The sequence below is a fragment of the Perognathus longimembris genome, chromosome 3, assembly GCF_023159225.1.
Source record: "Perognathus longimembris pacificus isolate PPM17 chromosome 3, ASM2315922v1, whole genome shotgun sequence".
NCBI lineage: Eukaryota > Metazoa > Chordata > Mammalia > Rodentia > Heteromyidae > Perognathus > Perognathus longimembris.
The window spans coordinates 83,257,072-83,277,078 of NC_063163.1; the positions used below are offsets into that span (position 1 = coordinate 83,257,072).

Sequence of the window (20,007 nt, forward strand, 5' to 3'; positions counted from 1 at the left end):
ATGTGCCCGTGTCCGCTGCACCGCGGCCGCGGCCCCCCGGCCGTGTGCGCCTGCAGCGCCGGCCGCCTGGGTCTGCGATCGTCGGCCGCGCAGCTCACGGCCGCCCGGCTCAAGGCGCTGGGCGACGAGCTGCACCAGCGCACCGTGCGGCGGCGGCGCGCGCGGAGCCGGGGCCCGCGGGCGCCCCGCGCGCTCCCCCGCTGCTGGCCCTGGCTGTGCGCGGCCGCGCAGGTGGCGGCGCTGGCGGCCTGGCTGCTCGGCAGGCGGAACTTGTAGGAACGCGGGGCTTCTTGGAGGGGCCAGAGCCGAGACCCAGCCGGATCGAGCAACAGGTACGCGAGCGAGCGAGCGAGCGAGAGATGCTGGGGAGGTGGAGAGAGGCAGCCAGGGCGCGGCAGCTGGGCGCTGCAGGCGCGGGCTGGCCCGGGAGCCCGAGAGGGGCAAGTTTGGCTTTCTTCTCCTCCCTTCTGCTCTAGTCTCAGCCACGAAGCGTCTCCACCCCTCCCTTCTCCTGCCCACTCCCCATTCTTCCTTACAAGTGGCACAGCTACCGTTTCTGCCTCCTTCCTCCTCCTCCTTTTCCTTCTCCTCCTCCTCTATCTTCTCTTTCTCCTCCTTCTCCTTCTCAGTCTTCTCCTTCTTGCTGCTGCTCCTCCTCCTCCTCCTCCTCCTCCTCCTCCTCCTCCTCCTCCTCCTCTTCTTCTTCTTCTTCTTCTTCTTCTTCTTCTTCTTCTTCTTCTTCTTCTTCTTCTCCTCCTCCTCCTCCTCTCTCTCCTCCTCCTCCTCCTCCTCTTCCTCCTCCTCCGTCTTCTCCTTCTTGCTTCTTCTTCTTCTTCTTCTTCTTCTTCTTCTTCTTCTTCTTCTTCTCCTCCTCCTCCTCCTCCTCCTCCTCCTCCTCCTCCTCCTCCTCCTCCTCCTCCTCCGTCTTCTCCTTCTTGCTCTTCTTCTTCTTCTTCTTCTTCTTCTTCTTCTTCTTCTTCTTCTTCTTCTTCTTCTTCTTCTTCTTCTCCTCCTTCTCCTTCCTCCTCCTCCTCCTCCTCCTCCTCCTCCTCCTCCTCTCCTCCTCCTCCTTCCTTCTTCCTTTCTCTTCTTCCCTTCTTGTCCTCCTTCTCTTCCTCCTCTCCAGGGAATCTTGCTGGGCTCTCCCGGTGCCTCCACCTCCCACCTTCCCACCAGCAGCACACCTAAACACACCAAGCAAAGTTACAAGTGTCCAGGAGGTTGCAAACCAGGCTGAAACCTTAGGCATCGCAGGCCTCTGGCCTCTACTCTCAACTCCGTTCTTCCCCATCCCTGCCCCCTAGTGCTGTTCCCCCGGTTTTCTGACACCCTTCCTCTCCATCTCCGCAGAACTTCTCCCTTCCCATTAGAGGTTTCCAACTGTCTTTGCCCCTCAAGGCCCAAACACCTTACAGTTTTTTCTCTGCCCGCTCAACTTGGGGGGGGGGGGCCTCCTTCTCCCAAGAGGTTTCAGGAGCTTGGCCACCACTGTCAGCAGCCAGGAGCAGCCGGGAGGAGCTGTCCTGGGAGGAGAAGCCGTCCAGCTAGTGGGGTGGAATATGCTAGACTCTTAAGGAAACTTAAGGGGAAGACTTCATAAGGAAGCATGTATACATTGAGCTCTAACCGAGTGGCAGGCCCGGGCACGGATGTTTTGAGTGCTTGCTGTATACCAGGCACTGTGCAGGGATGGAAAGTAGCTACGGGAGTACCCAGTGTGTTCCCGGTGGGGAAAAAGTGCTTGGAAGTTGGCGTTGTTGTTGGGTAGGATCTGGAGGCCTGCCTGGCACAGTGCTAGGCGCTTTGGGTGATGCGTGGCAGAGAATGGGGAGTTCCCTCGGGGCACGAAGTGGAGAGCAGAGGCGACCTAGCTGGGATGTCCGGGTCCCTGAATGTCCCCTCTTCCCCCTCCTCACCCCAGCTCTGGTCTCCGCCGAGCCCCGCTGCGCTCTGACACCTTGGGAAGCTGGCGTGGCGCCCGCGGGCGAGGCCCGAGCGTCTGCGCCCACAGGGAGAGGCGGCAGCCGGAGCGTGGGGGGGTGGCAGCGCCCGGGGAGCTGCGGGGGTGAGCGGGGTGTGAGCCGGGAGCGCGGGCGACAGATGTCGCGTGGGCCCGCGCGGCCCGGGCGCTGCTGGCGGAGAGAAGCGAGTGCTTTGGGGGCGCTGGAGGTCCCCATCCGGTTCTTCTATCTCCTGCCCCCCTAATCCTGGGCAAAGGGCCTGAACCAGGGCTGCGGAATCCCGGGGCGGAAAAGAAAAGCCTTGGGATTTGGGCAAAGGAAAGAAGGGAGAAGTGAAGGAAGAGAGGGTAGGGGGGAAGAAACAACAACAAATAAGCAGACCAGGATTTGGGGCTGGAAAGGGGCCTTGGAGAAACTGGAGAAAAGGAGGAAACTCCCTGGAGAACTAGATGCTGGAAAGAGAATTGGAGGGAAAGAAGGGACCGGAGCAGTGAGGAGGGGTCTTGGGGTACGGGCAGAAGGACTCCCTTCCTGACGGCAGGGTGGGGTGTCGGGCAGCCCATTCAGGCGGCAGAGGGCCGGGCCCCGGGCCGGGACTTCATGTCTGTGTCGGGGTGCGTACAAGTTGGGACTGGGGTTCCTCCGAGGCCTGGAAGATGTTGCTGGTCAGGCGGTCAGGGAGCCCCCCCCTCCCGCTGCGCCCGGAGACTGGTGAGAAGTTGCTAAACTGGGGTGCGGGCCAAAGGACGGGTCATGGAGGAGTTTCCTTGGTGGAGTTTCCTTGGCGCTGTATGGAGGCGAGGGCCACGGCTGGGAATCCTGTCATACCATCTACTCCCCTCTTTCTCCAGTTAGTTGGGTGCACTGTCCTGAGGACTTCTCGCCCACCTGCCCCTGGGGTGCCCTCCCACTGATTTTGAGGTCTCCCGCAGCCACACAATCCAGGGTTCTCAGGCCTGGGGCTTCCTGACCCCAGAATGCCCCCTAGACTTTCCTCCAGCGCCATACCCCTCTCTCTCTCTCTGGACTCTGCGCTCCTGCCCCCTGGGTCCCTCCAAACTTGGGGGTCCCTGTCTGGCCCTGCTTCCGGCCACCTGCAATCCCGACTTGGGGCTCCTGCGCTCTGCTCTCTCTACCTTGTGCTTATGGCTTAATCTGGGGGGTCTCACTTCCCCCCAACTCCAGAAGGCAAGCAGGAGTGAAGGGTAGTCCACCGAAAAGTTTGTTGGGGGGGCTCTGCTGGGTGAATGGTGCTCCACACTTTCCTAGAGAGGAATGGGGCCTCTCACTCCCCCATGCGGGCCCCCAACTTCTTTGGGTATCTCTAGGGAGGCTGGGTATGTCACAGAGGGCAGCCACCATTCACAGGTCCCCTTGGAGGTTTTAAGGGTGAGGTTAGCTATATGCAGGACCAGTAGACCCATTCTCGGCAGTCATTCTAAAAACAAACCTGAGACTCAGTTTTCCCTTATGTAAAATGGGGACAATGGCCGTACTGAAGTCACTGCCTAGGTGAGGTTCAGACTGTGCCTGAGAAGTGGGCAGAAGAGCGAGGGAGCTCGCGGGACAGATTTTCCGAAGCATTTAGCTTGTCTCTCTTTCCCATCTGGCAACCTTTTACCATAGTCCTGTCTGGCAATCCTACACCATTGCTTCCTAGCTGCCCGCTTGCAAAGTAAGTGCCAGGCAGGTTAGCATGGTAGAACATGGGGTTAGGGTTCCGAAGTAACTGATTTAAGTGCATAGCCAGGGCTGGGGAAGGGGGCTCCGTGGTGGAGTGCCTGCTTAGCAAGGGTGAGGCCCTGGGTTCAAGGACAGGGATGGGGGACATGTACAGCATTTGGGGCTCTAAAAGTGTCCCCTCGGCCCCCTCCCCCCTGCCCTGTCTGGTTCTTAGGACATTCCACTTTGAGAATTTAGGGCCAGTCTTATTATTTGAAAGGGGAATCTGAGTCATCCCAAAGTCAGAACCGGAATGTTTTCCAGCTCTGAGGCTAGGGAGCACCCCCATCCCCACCCTCCCACCCCTTCATTTCCTCTTGTCAGAATTTGGGAGCTGCAGGGGGAGAAAGGAGAGGAAGGTTTGTGGTAGCCTGCCAGGTGGTGGAGGCTGGGGGTGCACAATAAATTCTTACACTCCTGGGATTCCCTTTCAAACACTGCCTGGGGGAAGGGGAAGGGTTGGTAACTAGTCACAGCTCCAAGATACCGGAGGGGAACAAAAGAGGCTTTATGGCCGTCGCAGGCTGCGGATCCCAGGCTGCGGGAGACCTGGGGCCGGAGGAGGGAGGGAGGAGGGTGCCCCCAGAGGGGGCAGGAAGAGTGAGAATGGAGCCCTGGAATCTCTCTGGGCCTGAGGGCCAGAGAGGACTAGGGGTGGGCGGGAACCCTCCTTGGAAGCTGGAGAAAGGGGGACTCTGTAGGGCCCCAGAGAGGACAGCGGTCAGCATAAGGAAGATAATGGGCCAGCAGGAGTCGGCTTTAATGAATTAATGACAGGCTGGCCCACCAGCCAGGCTTGCTAACTGGTTCTTGGTGGGTACTTTGGGGATTCAGTGGTTAAACGTGGAGGTGCATACCTCCACCCCCCTTCTGCCCACCCCCCGGCCCTCCCAGCCTGCTGCACCCTGGCTGGGCTTGCTACTGAGCTGGAGAGCCTAACTTCAGCTTGGCGAGAGACAGAGGCAGCCCAGCAGGAGGACAGCTGCTAGGGAGGAACTCTGGGAAGCAGCCTTCCTACACATGGCCCCTGTCTGGAGTCATCTCCAGTGAGAGAGGCCACAAGTGCACGAGTGATTGAGCTTTGTGTGTGCAGGAACAGCTCCAGGGAGACACAGTTAAGTGCATCCCAGAGGACTTGGGAGCTGGTGGCTCATGCCTGAAATCCCAGTTACTCAGAAAGCTGAGATCTGAGGATTGTAGTTCAAAGTCAACCCAGACAGGAAAGTCCTTGAGACGTTTATCTTCAATTAACCACCAGAAAACTGGAAGTGGAGCTGTGGCTCAAAGTGGTGGAGCACTAGCCTTCAGCAAGAGGTCAGGGACTGCACTCAGGCACAGAGTTCAAGCCCCAGAACTTACAAAAAGAAAAAAAGGACCCCAGAGGCTGGTCAGGGAGATCTGGGGATCTCATCTGCAGCCCTAGATTTTGCTGGTTAATTTGGAATTGGAGTCTTTAACAGACGTTTTTTGCCTGAGCTAGCTTCAAACCATGGTCCTTCAGATCTCCATCTTCTGAGTATCTAGGATTACAGGTGTGATCAGTGGCTTCCTGGCTTTTGTATTCACTTATTAATATTCAGTTATTATTAATAATACCCATGTGTCAGGGATTCATTGTTGATTGCCTACTCTGTGGAAGGCACTGTGGATATAGGAAGGGCCAAGACAGCCTGTGCTGCTGGGGAAACCTGTATTTTAGTGAGAAGAGAACCCCAGGAGGGATGGAAAAGTAATCACAGTTGTTCTGGTCACTACAGGTACTCTGTGAAGAATTACTCCAAAACTTTCTGTGGTATTGGGGATTGAATTCAGGGCTTTGCACTTTCTAGGCAAGAACTCTACCACTTGAGCCACGATTCCAGTTTGAATGACTTCAGACAACTATTTTATTATGCATATTGTGAGTTGGGAATCTGCTCAGGGTGTTGTGGAGGTTGTGGTACTGGGGTTGTAGCTGAGGGTCTGACTTTGAGGTGGAGGGGAGACAAGTAGGCTGTCTTGGGAGCTTCTTCTGGTAGCTAGGGCATCCCTGGGACTGGATTCTGACATGGCGACTCAGAGCTCTGAGCAATTGACCCAGGAACCCAGTAGAAGCTGCATGGTTTCCTGAGCCAGCTTGTGGTAGCAGCAAGTCACCAACCAGCCAGGATTTAGACTTGGCTACATCTCTACTTCTGGCTTGTGGGTGGTTAGTTGGAGAAAATACACCTGCAGACTTTCCTGCCTGGGCTGGCTTTGAACTGTGATCTTTAGATCTCAGTCTCCTGAGTAGCAGGAACTATAAGCATGGGCCACCAGTCTCTGGCTCAGAAAAATCTTCTGGGGCTTTGGGATGGGCTTTTATCACACTGCAGGAAAGGAAGCAGGCTGAGGGTCGGAGTGCAGGGAGCCTTTATTTTCCCCTTTTCCTCTATTGTTTGAATATCACTTGTGCGAATAACACAAGCAAAAGAGGCTTTTATTTCTTTACATTAAAAATGGGGGTCTCGGCTGGGAATATGGCCTCATGGCAAGAGAGCTTGCCTTGTATACATGAAGCCTTGGGTTCAACTCCCCAGCACCACATATATAGAAAATGGCCAGAAGTGGCGCTGTGGCTCAAGTGGTAGAGTGCTAGCCTTGAGCAAAAAGAAGACAGGGACAGTGCTCAGGCCTTGAGTCCAAGCCCAGGACTGGCAAAAAACAAAACAAAACAAAACAAAACCGGGGGTCTCTTCAAGGGAATGGTAACTATTCTTGACCACAGGAGAAAGAGTGGAAGACTGTGGTAGAGGCCAGAGCTGGCAGCTTCCCTCCCGCACCAGGGCCTGGGCAGCCCCTCCCCCAGCTCCCAGGAAACAGCAGGGGCCAGTGATCATCAGCACTCAGGTCTCCCTCTGCCCCTCCCCCCTCCACGTTGTGGGTGGAGAATGCAAACTGGACACATCCTCAAGGTGGGTCAGGAATCTCTCCAGTTGTGAGCTGTGGTGTATATCAGTCAGCACGTGAGAAAGCTCTTTATGAGCCACTCTGAGGCCGAACGTTCCAGCAGCTCCTGGCAGGTGGTAGACTTTGGGTTCTGAGTAATTTTAAATTTCTGCTTGTAAAAAGACAAAACAAAACAAAATTTTAAAAAAAAACAACCTAACAAAAAAGATACTACAAGCCAGGAATGGGTAGCTCATGCCTATAATCCTAGCTATTAAGAAGGCTGAGATCTGAGGATCATGGTTCAAATCCAGCCCAGCCAGGAAAGTCCCAGGAGACTCTTACCTCCAATAAACTGAGAGAGAGAGAGAGAGAGAGAGAGAGAGAGAGAAAGAGAGAGAGACAGGGAAAACATGCGCATGCCCTGGAAATGGAGCTGTGTCTCAAGTGGTAGAGCTCTAGCCTTAAGCAAAAGAAACTCAGGGACAGCACCCAGGCCCAGAGGTTAAGCCCTAGAACCAGCACCAAAACAACAACAACTACAACAAAAAATTACATACACACCTTCTAAAAAATTATGGAAAAGTAAAGTACATAAAACACAGCTGGTGCTCTATAATTCTGTCCCAAATCCATTCCCCCAGAACATAACAATAGCAACAATAATAACAAATGCACGCCTAACCTTGTGTCTGGGCTTCTACGTGTCCTGCTGTGGAAATACATGTTTTAAAATTTTTAATTTTATTGTTAAGGTGATGTACAGAGGGATTATGGGTACTACAGGTACATATGTAAGGTAGTGAGTACATTTCTTGTCATACTTGTCATTCCCTCCCTTATTTTTCTCCCACCTTCCCTCCCTTTATGCCCTCTCCCCCCCTCATTGTACAGTTAACTTCCAACATATTGTCTTGTGAGTATGGAAATACATCTTATCCTTACATCAACACAAGGAGAGTGGCACTGTCACTCTTTCTTTCCAAAGAAATCAAGGCCCAGAGAGGCTGCCTAGCTAACCCAAAGTCACACAGCTCTGAAGTGCTTGACTCAAAATTTCAATTTTGGCATGTAGCTTTGGAGTCTGCACTTGTAATCATGAACATTACATATCTTGTCTCTGCCTAACTTAAATATCATCTCTACTTGTATTATCTATCTTTCATCTATATCATCCATCCATCATTATCAATGCATCCATCTATCATCTGAATCTATCTAGTCTACCTATCGAGTCAATTTACCTATCTGAAATCTACATCTATCATCTATTGTCTCTATCATCTATCATTTATCTACCTGTCTATTATCTATCATCAATCCATTCATCATCTGTCATTCATATCGATTTACTATCTATCTGTTATCTATCATCAAACCATCCATCATTTTTTTTTTTTTTTTTGCCAGTCCTGGGGCTTGAACTCAGGGCCTGGGCAATGTCCCTGGCTTCTTTTTGCTCAAGGCCACTCTGCCACTTGAGCCACAGCAGCGCCACTTCTGGTCGTTTTCTACATATGTGGTGATGAGGAATCAAACGCAGGGCTTCATGTATATGAGGCAAGCACTCTTGCCACTAAGCCATATTCCCAGCCCCCCATCCATCATTTGTGTCTATCACCTATCACCCATCCATCTTTCTGAATCTATAATTTATCATCCATCTATCCATCATTAGTATCTATTATCCTTCCCTCCCTCCATCCATCCTCCATCATTATCTATCTATCTATCTATCTATCTATCTATCTATCTATCTATCTATCTGTCTATTTGCTGGTACCAGAGTTTAAGGGCCTCATGCTCACTCAGTTTTCTTGCTCATGGCTGGTGCTCTACCACTTGAGCCATGCTTCCAGCTCTGCTTTTTGCTGTTTTCTTGGAGATGGAGTCTCATGGGCTTTTTTGCTCCCTCTGGATCCTGTGAGCCTCTAGAGCTCAAGATCAGTAATCAGCTAGTATTACAAGGAAGATGCCACTGGTATCTGGTTTAAGCTTAACTCAAAGGAATGCAGCTGGGTTCCCCACACTTTCATTTGTGGCCAGAAATGAACAAAGTGAGATTTTTCTTTAGGGCTTATGAAACCAAATTGAGTGTGTTTCTCAATTGTTGCTCAGTGACTCTGTTGGTATTCTTTAAAGGCAGAGGCAGCCTCTGGGCAGTGCAGGACTCTTCCTGAGCAGTGTGGGACAGAGGCAGCTGGGAGGGCAGGCAGGTTCTTGAGGGCTTTCATCTCCCCTAAACATGTCAGGGGCAAGAGCTTCAGAGTCACCAGCTCACATCCCCATGGCTGCCAGCTAGTGGGGAAAGCAGGGACCCTGTGTTCATGACTCATCCTTTTCATGAAGTCAGAGGCCAGTGTCCCAGCCAGAGGCAGAGGATGTCCTCAGGCCAGCCCAGTCACCAGAGAAGAGCTGAGTGCAGGTTCCCGGGCAGTGTGTGAGCAGGGTCAGGACAGCAGCCAGCTATGGTGGGTAGCAGAAGGGAACTATGGGCCAGGAGCAGGGGGGCCCTGAGATGGGGTGGGGGTGGGGATGTAGTTTCCTTGCAGGGAAGGGAGCAATCTGTGAGCAGCAGAAAGATAGATAGGAAGTAAGTATCCAGCATCTTGCTTTCCATTGGCCAACCTCAACAGGAAGCTGGAGGACAGAGAACTCAGGTGGCTTTTACTAGTTACATCCTGGTCTTTTTCCAAGCAGGAAGTAATAAAGTAACTTCTCTCCCGCCTTCTTTCTCACACTTTGTCCAGTGGGGAGTGTTTTTCATCTCCTGCTAACTTGTAACCATGAAATCTACCCTTCAAGGCATACAACTCAATAATTTTTGTATACTTACCAAGTTGTCCCATTATTAAATCTGGAACATTTTTGTTGCTGGAAAAGTAACTCAGGTCCCATTAGCGTCACTTCAACGTTCTAAGGGAATTTTTTTTTTTTTGTCTCTGAAGACTTGTCTACTGTAGAATTTCATATCCATGAAATCTGACAATATACAGCCTTCCCTGTTGGGCTTCTTCCACCTAACATAATGTCAAAGTTTAACCATCTTGGAGCAAGAACCATTAGTAACATGGTTCTTTTCTTATGGCCAAATAATATCCCATTGTATGGACAGACCATATTGTGTTTATCTCTTCATCTGCTGGTGGACCTTTGAGTTGTTTCTACTTGAAGCACTCACGAGTCATGCTGCTGTGAACATCTGTGCACAGATGTGTTGTGGCTGTGTGTTTTCAGAACTTCGGGAGGGGAGGGGAATGCTGTTTTCTGTTCCCCACGGAGAGCCTCATCTTATCCTGGCCACTTTCCTGACATCCTTCAGGAGGTTTTTCGGACTCCCTCCTGAGCTGCCTTTCCTCTGGGCCTCCATGGCTCACATTCCCCCAGATTGTACCTGCTCTTCATGTCAGATCCGGTTTCACCTTCTTCTCACATCTTTCTTTGGTGATCCCTGAGCCCCTGGAGGTCAAAATCATGGCTTTGGCTCTGTAGCACCAAGTTTTGGTGCTTGTGAATGAATGAATGAGTGATCAATGAGCAAATGAATGAGCAACGGGAAGCAAGCAGATAGTCAGCTCTGCTTTAAATATTGGTCCATAGGGTGAATAGATGAATGAATGTATTTTTCCTAAAGTGGAGAATCAAAGCAGTAATGTGGCTTTGGCTTTGGACACCATCCACTTATCTGTCTGCTTGGCCAATAATCTATCTATTGATTGATCTATCTAGTCTATATATGTATTTAGTCTACCTATTCTAGCTTTCTTATTTACTTGGCCTACCTACCAAAGGAATCCCTGTCTATCTCATCTATCTATCTATCTATCTATCTATCTATCTATCTATCTATCTATCTATCTATAAATAATATATCAATACATCCATCCATCATCTGTAGCTATCATCTATCCATCTCTTAGCTATTTATCTCTATCCATCCATCAATTGGTCATCTGTATCTATTATCTATGATCTATCCCTCATCTCTCTATCTACTTCCCTGTCTAATCTATCTGTTGATGGGTCTATCTAGTCTTATCTCCCTACCTATCTGTCTAATCTATCTTTGGTGCTGGGGAAGGCATGCAGGACTGACTGCACACTAGGCAAGCACTCTACCGTGGAGCCAAGGTACCTCAGCTCTGAGATTTTCTTTTGTTACTCTCAGAAGATGCTGATGTAAATGTTCAGATTTGCAGAGTAGTGTGTGTGTGTGTGTGTGTGTGTGTGTGTGTGTGTGTGTGTGTGTGTGTGTGTGTGTGTAGAGCTTCTGGGGGTGGGGGGGAACACTGAGTCTAGCTTTGGGAAGAAGCTTTTGTCTTGCAGTAGCCCCTCCCTCCCCCCTCCCCAGCCCCACTGCACTGACGTCACCCCAGCAGCTGTGTGCACTGACCGAAATGCAAATCTCTATTTCTTCTGCAGGTTGGCGAACCCCTGTGTCCTTGGAGAAAGCTGGTTCCCGTTTTCCTGAGAGGGAGTCCAGAGCTTGCAAACGCCATGGTTGGCACTTCGGGAAGGAAGTGGAGCTAAGGACAGCACTGGAGCTGACAGTAGAAACACAGACGGGCCCAGGGAAGCCCTCAGGAATCCAGCTGCCGAAACCGCCATCCCAATGCGATTTCCATATAGCTCTATATATACAAAATGAGAGAAAAAACAAACAAACACCTGAATATTCCGTATCAGTGCATGCTTGTGGAGGACACGGTCCCTTCCCTTCTACACCTTGCCATGTGAACTCTGATACTTTCTAATATGGGGGCGCCAGTGGACAGCTGCTCACTGCTGTGTGCCCCGGAAACTCACAGAGACAGCGCTAACTGGCTGGGGCAGGAAGAGGTTAACGCGACAAAGAGCAAGGTAGAAAGCAAAAGAAGAAAGCAAAGACTTAGGGAGCCAATTTTGCCGGGGCATTTGGGGATAACTCCCGTTCTTTTGGCCTCTCACCTCTCTTCCTGTGTCCTACCACAGCTGGAGAAATGGGATGGTCTTTCTTTATTCTTTTCTTTTCCTTTTCCTACCAATCCGGTGGTGTCTCTGGTGCTGCACTTCCATTTTGCCGGTGCTAAAGCAAGTCTAACCTGGAGCTGCCATGGTCTCGGGATGACAGACCTGAAGTTCCAGAGGACCAGCGTGAATTCTGTGTTGCTGTTCTGGATCTTGTTTTAGAGCAACAAGTTGCAAAAAGTGCCACTGAAGAGTCTCTTCTCTTTCTCTATGTGGGTGTGAATGCCCAGTTTGGGGGAGCAAACCTTGGGTCCTGGGGCAGAGGAGGTCAGGGTGCTCGCCATGAGTGGTTGGCTCATTGACAGAGGTAGAAAGCTGGCCTCCTGGGTGACTTGCCTGTGGCCTCCTCCTGGGGGTTCAGCCCCTGACCTCCCCCCACTCCCTTAGGGGATTTCAGGGTTTAAGTTTTATGGATGAAGGGACAAGAATAGATTATTTTTAAGCAAAGGGGTGTCTAGGGAGGGAGCAGGTCATTTCAATGCAATGTACCAGCATCTCACTGATTGTAAGGATAAGCTACAACTTTCAGAAGTTTCTAGAAGGGCTAAAAATGACAAGATGTGTGTGCTGGACTGTGACTCAGCTGCAAAGATTCTTTGGGGAGCAGCAATTATTATTAATATTTATTATTATTACTGTTACTATTATTGCTTTCCTTCTTAAGAACCCAATGATACAGGTATTATTCCTAGTTGGGCAGAAAGAACGCCATGCCCACTCCCCACCCCACCCCACCCATGGTAGAGTTGGACTCGTAGGTAGCCCCACTGACCGGCTGACCCGAGAACCTGGCGGGACAGTATATATGACTCCGTTGCAAGAGGCCACAACAGTGTGCCAGGCTGAAAGAAGATCTGCCTCCTCTTCTTCCCTCCTTCCCTCCCTCCCTCCCTCTCTTCCTTCCTTCCTTCTTTCTTGTGGTTAGTTGGAGATAAGAGTCTCTTGGATTTGTCTGCATGAGCTGGCTTTGAACCATGATCCTTAGACCTCAGCCAGTTGAGTAACTAGGATTATAAGCTTAAGCCACCAGCGCCTGGCTGGATGTTTTTCTCAATAGCCTTTTAAAAGAAATTGCAACCCAGATCTGCTGAAGGCAAGGGAACCTCTGGTTTTACACCCCTCCGAGTCCAGCTCAGCAGAGCAAGCCCTTCATTCCTTGAGACACCCCTCCCCCACCCCACAGTGGATGATGGTAGGGGAGCTTTGAGCCGGCAGGGGCTGCAGATGTTTCAGGAGCTCCAAGAGGGCACTGCCCTACCATAGTCTCTCTCTTTTTTTTTTTTTTTTGCCAGTCCTGGGCCTTGGACTCAGGGCCTGAGCACTGTCCCTGGCTTCTTTTTGCTCAAGGCTAGCACTCTGCCACTTGAGCTACCGTGCCACCTCTGGCCATTTTCTATATATGTGGTGCTGGGGAGTCTAACCTAGGGCTTCATGTATATGAGGCAAGCACTCTTGCCACTAGGCCATGGTCCCAGCCCTACCATAGTCTCTTGCATTACATCTTTCCCAGCCAGAGAGAGTCTTGCTCACTCCTGGCTCTTCCATTAGGGATTTTTGTTCTTGAAATATGTTTTGGTTAGAGTTCTGCTTCTTTAAGGATGCACCTTCAAGAGCCCAGTGGGGGATGCACTGGCCCCCTGGGAAGGGTTAAAGGTCAGCCATCACTCTAGTTGACCCTGGCTTTCCCCTGGAGGATCTACACTCCCCATGCTGGGGCTGCCATTTCAGGCAGTTTCCATTTCCATGACGCCCCATTGCAGAGAGCATGGAGGGGGGGGCACCCATGGCCCCCAGAAGGAGCTTTGCAGCCTAGTCTTGTGTACATATTCTCATGTATTCTTAGGTACTGTGTATTTATCGACTCCTGGCCTTTCAGTACACATCATTAACTTGAGTGCAGTTCTCTAATGCCCCAATTTTTGACAAAAGGGGTGTTTTTAATGCTTGTTTTTATATGAAATTTGACTTCTTGATGGACATTTTATTAGGACATTGAAGCATGAGCTACGTGCATAAATGGTCTCGCCATCTCTCTTGTTGCAGTACCTGGACTGATTGCATGAGATAGTGGGATGGGCTTTTCATTGTTTCTATTGCTTGGCACAGAGAGAGAGAGCGAGAGAGAGAGAGAGAGAGAGAGAGAGAGAGAGAGAGCGAGAGAGAGCGAGAGAGCGCATGTGCCAGTCCTGAGACTTGAACTCGGGCCGGGGCACTGTCCTTTAGCTTTTGTGCTCAAGGCTGGTGCTTTACCACTTGAGCCACATCTTCACTTCTGGCTATTTGCTGGCTAATTAGAGATAACAATCTTCCATATGTGTCTGCCAGGGCTGGGTTCGGAACTGTAATCCTCAGAGCTCAGTCTCCTGAGTAGCTAGGATTACAGATGTGAGATACCAAAGCCTATTGCTGGTTTTGTTTTTGGTTTTGTTTTTTAATATTTCCACGGTGTGCAAAACTCTGGAACCATCCCTCCCTTTATCCTTTTCTCCTTCCCCACCTCTGCCAGGGAGCACTGATTTTGATTAACTTCTCTACAGAACGTCTTGGGGGGCGGGGGTGGTGAGAGAGAGGCTTTGAAATAAATTTTAAAAAAGACTTCATATCAGGTTACCACAGATGGATTCTGTGTGTGTGTGTGTGTGTGTGTGTGTGCGCGCGCGCGCGTGCGCGGGCAAAGCTGAGCAAGGCCTCTGAGATCACCACTTAGGTAGTTTGCTGCATAATAAGGTGAGAGGCATTTGTCTCTTGGCTCCTGATGGTGCTGAGACAGGAGGGGAGGCAGCAATGGGGCGAGGGTGTTGTTTCAGGAGCCAAAGAGACTGAAGCCCAATGGGCTTCCAGATGAGATCCATTTCCTTCTGGAAGCTTCTCCCTTCCCCTTCTCTCCATACCCTATGAGCAGATAAGAACGCGTTTTTCAAATTTAGGGTTCCAATTCTCTTCCCTTAGTGACAGACGGACAAATAGGGAGTCCATGAGCACCACTGGCTGCTGTCCTTGGTCCTGGACTAGGAGCCTCTCCTTAGACAACTTTTGTCTCCACTGTGTCCTTCTTCATTGTCATTCCAGATGCTCTTTTCTACTTCTTCCCCGGGTCTCATTTGATTTCCTTTCTATTTTGATGGGAGGAAAATGGTAATTTAAACAATATTGTTCTAGAATAATGAACAGTGCATGGTTTATGCAATTTGGACAGCTGAGCTCATGTACTCCTAGAATCTTATTGCGTTTCTGGCAGTGACTAAATATTCCACTCCCTCTCTGGGGAACTGTGGGCATCCTTGCAGCCCCATTTCCTGCATTTTGGGGGGATATTAGATCACCACAGTGGACTCTTTCAGTGTCTACCTGGTGTTAGAAGCTGCAGGAAGCAGATCCCAGGTTTTATTTTTTGGGGTGAATGCCACCCAAAGGATGATCCTTTCTCATCATTTCCTTAGCTCAACTGGGGTCCAAAGTTGGTTGGGGGGGGCAGGCTTGTCCCTCTGTGGAGGGAGGATGTTGATGTCAAAGTATCATTTTAAAGCTTAAACGAAGCTTAATTTTTGTACTCAATTTCTTCACCACCTATTTGTCGAGTATATACCATGTGACAGGTTTAGAATCTGGTCTCAGGAGAGAATGACTTATAAGTCATGGCGGGACACTCCAGCTTGGGACCAGACAATGGGAAAGGACCCTTTCCAGTCACTTCTTAGGTTTGTTTATCCAGGTGACCCCCATGGCCCCCACGCCTTGCAGTACTTATCACATGCCCTGCGATCAGGTGAAGACAAACAGCTGGAAGTCTCCATTGACTCCCAGCACAGACTGGGCCTCTTCACTTTCTGGAGTGGCGAGAACTCTCTCAGAAAGGCTGCTGGCCATCACAGAGCATTGTGGGAAGTGACTACACCCACTGGAGCTGGTAGTACTGTCTAGTCAGAAAGCTGAGTTCAGAGAGCTTAAGGAATCTCATCAGAGGTCACTCAGACAGGGAAGTGTATGAGTTCACGTTTGGATTCATGCCCACGAACTGCCAGGTGGACATATTGAATCTCTTTGTGAGATGGACCCAGGAATTGGCAGTTCAAGGGCAAGCACCCTTAGTTCAAGGACACACACACACACACACACACACACACACACACACACACACACGGAGATGGGAAGAGCCTGGCTGGTCCACTGGAAAGTTTCTTCCTTGGGGAGGCTTGAGAGCAGTTTGGGGGTGGTGGGGATTTAATGGACTCATTCCCTATTCTTTGTCTTCCTGGTTTCCATAAGATCGGGGACAGGGTGTTTAATTTGCAAACAAGACTTTCTAGGTTAAGAAGCTTAAGCTTTCTTCCCTCCCCACTGTTCTGTCCCCTCACCTGGGCAATGAGTTTGTCCTCCAAGGTCTTTGTGCATGATCAAACAGGGAACCGTGTGTGTAACAGGAGGGCTGGGAGGGGACATTCCAGTCAGGGTTCCTACATTGTTGGTTCCTTGTGCTCTTTTGTAAAAGGAATTTCATACCTTGGAGATGCTTTGTACATATTTGTAATGATTTTATTAAAAAAAAAACACAAACAAACTGGTTGTGAACATCTAGCCCAAGGCCCCTGTGTGTTCATTTCCTTTTTGGGAGGTTGGGGTTCAGAGACTACAGGACAGTCCTGGAGCCACCCTGTACTGCTGGCCCCTTAGAAGGCCATGCATGGGGGCCACACCCTTCTTTCTTCTTCAAATACAAGGGGCCCCCCAAGGAATGGTTTGGGAAACCTGCCCAATAATTCAGTCATCGCACAATGAACGTAAGGCCTTCTGCAATGAGCCTGCAGGTAGAGGACAACTATAGGCCAATGTCCACTCTGGCCGAGGTACTTGGATGTTTAGTCAGAGATGTTTCAGGAGTCCAGGTTTCAGTTTCTTCCAAAGAGTGGTGGGTTGTGGGGAAGATGCTTTTTTGGAGGCCTGCCTCTTCTCCGCTCTCAGTCCATGTGGCTTAAAAGGGCTGCCTCTGTCCTGCCCACTCAGCTCAATCCCCATCTCCAGGGCTCAATACCTGGCCCAGGTCTGGCCACTGCTCCACACCTCACAGGCTAAGATCTGGGACTGAGAGTATGAGTCAGTCCTAGGACAACTGTTGAGAGTATTGGGGATACAGAGGCTCTTTGCTGAGGCTAAGCTGGTAAAATTCAAGCTGCTGGGGCCATCTTACCACCCCATGAGCCCAACTGTATAGAAGGGAAAGAGAACTGGGAATGGAGACCTTGTTCTTTTTTTGTTTGTTTGTGGGGCTTGAATTCAGGGCCTGGGCGCTGTCCCTGAGCTTTTTTGCTCAAGGCTAGAGCTCTACTACTTTAAGCCGCAGCTCCATTTCTGTTTTTTTGTTTTTGTTTTTGATGGTCTTTGGGCTTGAACTCTGGGCCTGGGTGCTGTCCCTGAGATCTTCAGCTCAAGGCTGGCACTCTACCACTTGAGCCACAGTGCCACTTCCCATTTCCTGGTGGTTCATTGGAGAAAAGAGAGTCTCAAGGACCTTCCTGCCTGGGGTAGCTTTGAACTGTGATCCTCAGATCTCAGCTTCCAGAGTAGCTGGGATTACAGGCATAAACAACCAGCACCTGGCTAGAGACATGGTTCTTTATTACCACTGCAGCTCCGAATGTGGATCTACCTAAGCATGTACTAAACAGTACTTTTTATTGATTATTTCATTTTTCTTTGGCAGTACTGAGGTTTGAACCCAAGACCTTGCATTTGTGAGACAGATGCTCCCCCTCCTCACTCAAGCCAGACCCCCACCCCCACCCTGCCTTTTTGCTTTGTCAGGTATTTTGCTTTATTCGTTTGCCTTATTTTTGCCCAGGACCAGCCTGAGACTATGATCTTCCTACCCAAAGTCTCCCATGTAGCCGGGACCACAGATAGTCCCACCATACCCAGCTTATTTGTTGAAAGGGGGTCTTGTGCTAGGTGCTGGTGGCTCACGCCTGTGACCCTAGCTACTCAGGTGGCTGAGACCTGAGGACTGTGGTTCAAAGCCAGGACAGTTCATGAGACTCTTCTCTCCAATTAACCACTAAAAAAAGCCAGAAATGGGGCTGGGGATATAGCCTAGTGGCAAGAGTGCCTGCCTCGGATACATGAGGCCCTAGGTTCGATTCCCCAGCACCACATATACAGAAAACGGCCAGAAGTGGCGCTGTGGCTCAAGTGGCGGAGTGCTAGTCTTGAGCGGGAAGAAGCCAGGGACAGTGCTCAGGCCCGGAGTCCAAGGCCCAGGACTGGCCAAAAAAAAAAAAAAAGCCAGAAATGAAGCTGTGGCTCAAGTAGTAGAGCACTAGCCTTGAGCAAGAGAAGCTCAGGGACAGCACCCAGGCCCTGAATTCAAACCCCAGGACTAGCATAAAAGAAAAGAAAAGAGGTCTTATGAACTTTTCCCCAGGGCTTGCCTCCAACATTGATTCTTTCAATCTCCCCTTTCTGAGTAGCTGAGACTACAGGGGTGAGTTACCATGCCAGGCCTTACAATCTTTTATAAGCTTACATCATATTTGAATGCATTATGAGGTTTTTGTGGCTGGTGTCATCATGTCACCCAGAGGCATAAACTGTGACCCTCCTCTTTAAATCTGCTGTATAGCTGGGATGACATACATGTGTCCCTACCTCCGGCTTTTATTGATTGAGATGGGGGATTGGGAACTATTTGCCAAGTCTGGCCTCAAACTGCAGTTCTCTTGATCTCTGCCTCCAGAGGAGCTAGGATTGCTGACATGAGCTACCATACTCAGCTGTCCGTTTTTGTTTCTAAGACAGTGTTTTGCTATGTAGTCCAGGTTGGCCTAGAACTTGGGATCCTCCTACCTCAGCCTCTCAAGTGCTGGGACCATGGGTGGTGGCCACCATGCTTGGCTTGGACGGGTCCATTCCTGAGGACTTGAGTGAGGAATCACAAGACACTAAGAGCAAGATACCAGAAACCCGACAGCAGGTTGGTTTATAACAGATGACCTGCATGGCACAGGTGAAGGGAACCTTTGGGTGGGAGGGTGGGGGCTGTGGCTGCTTTTAAGCATGAGAAAATTCTGCTTTAGACACAGCTCCCCAGTGGGGCAGATGTAAAATCCTCATGCCCAGCAGCAAATCTCCACAGGGAAGGAAGTAATCAACTCCTCAAACCACCCTGCCTGCCTGTAGGGGTCCAGAGTATCAGAAACATGGCACTCAATATTTTGCGAAAGGTTGGAGGAATCTTATGTTGGTTGCATGGGTACAACTGGCAGAACCACTGGTGGATTCGGCAGTGACCTAGATTTTTAGTATTCCCAATTCCAGCCCATAAGATACTAGACTTCTTCTTTTTCTTCTTCTTTTTTTTTTTTACCCCTGTAGTGGTGGGCATGCGTAGAGTAACTTGCTGAAGTCATGCAGAATTTGGAATCAGGATTCCCAATGGACTGCTCTGCCCCACCCATAATGATATTTTGGAGAGTCTTTCCCACCTTCTGTTTCTCAGGGCTCTGACGTCAACTAAGTTACAGATGTTCCAGCTGCTTCCCTTCAGCTCTCCATCGAGGAAGAGAAGGAGCAGCCACACATCCATCCGGCCGTTTCCCTCCACGCTTCCCTTCCAGCTTGACTGGCCAGGCGAGTGGGGCTAATGTGGCCGTTGCCATGGCAACAGCTTTGGAAGATGCTGAGCTGCCTAGGATGACTGTCTCGCTGGGTACCAGGAAAGAGCTGCAGATGTCCAGCAAAGGATGAACTCTTGGAGTGGTGGCGCCCTGAGTCTGTTGTGGGGGTGGCATGTAGCAGTAGGCCCTCTAGCCCCCCATTTTTCTCCAGGACTCCCAGGGCTTGGTCGGTTCAGGAGTCATCCAGATTGCTTCCTCTGTGATGTTCCTCTGACCATTGTGTGAGGCTGGCAGTGAGAGCTGGGTGGGGGAGGGGAGAGCAGGCAGGATTCCAGTGGTTTTTCTGTGGTCACCTGTGTGGTGTCAGCCCGGATTTCCAAGCCAGGAGTTTCATGGGTGGAGAAGTGACTTGCCACAGATTATGAGCCCTGGGCTGCAGCTCTGTACACATAGACTGAACCTTTAGTTCTGAAGGCTGCCAGGGGCACGGCCATGTCTACAGGGGCAACTTGAGTGATGGGGAAGAGCAAAACAAGCAGGAGAGCAAAGAGGACGAGGAGAGGTCTGGGGATGGCCCACGCTGAACCCTGACCTAACTAGAGAGAAATGTCAAAATCGCCTTTTGCGTTTTATTGGTATGCTGGTCTTGGGACTTGAATTCAGGGCCTGGATGCTGACCTTTAGCTTTTTCACTCAAGGTTAATGCTTTACCTCTTGAGCCACTGCTCCACTTCCAGCTTTTTGGTGGTTCATTGGAGGTAAGAGTCTCACAGACTTCCCAGCCCAGGCTGACTTTGCTCAGC

At 50.5% G+C, this 20,007-nt stretch overlaps 1 protein-coding gene across 1 annotated transcript; it reads left to right on the forward strand.

Annotated features, from left to right (window-relative positions):
- On the forward strand, positions 1 to 276 carry Hrk (harakiri, BCL2 interacting protein). Its single transcript, XM_048340915.1, has one exon. It carries the CDS (start codon positions 1 to 3, stop codon positions 274 to 276), a length of 276 nt encoding a protein of 91 aa, XP_048196872.1.
- The last annotated feature ends 19,731 nt before the right edge of the window (positions 277 to 20,007 follow it).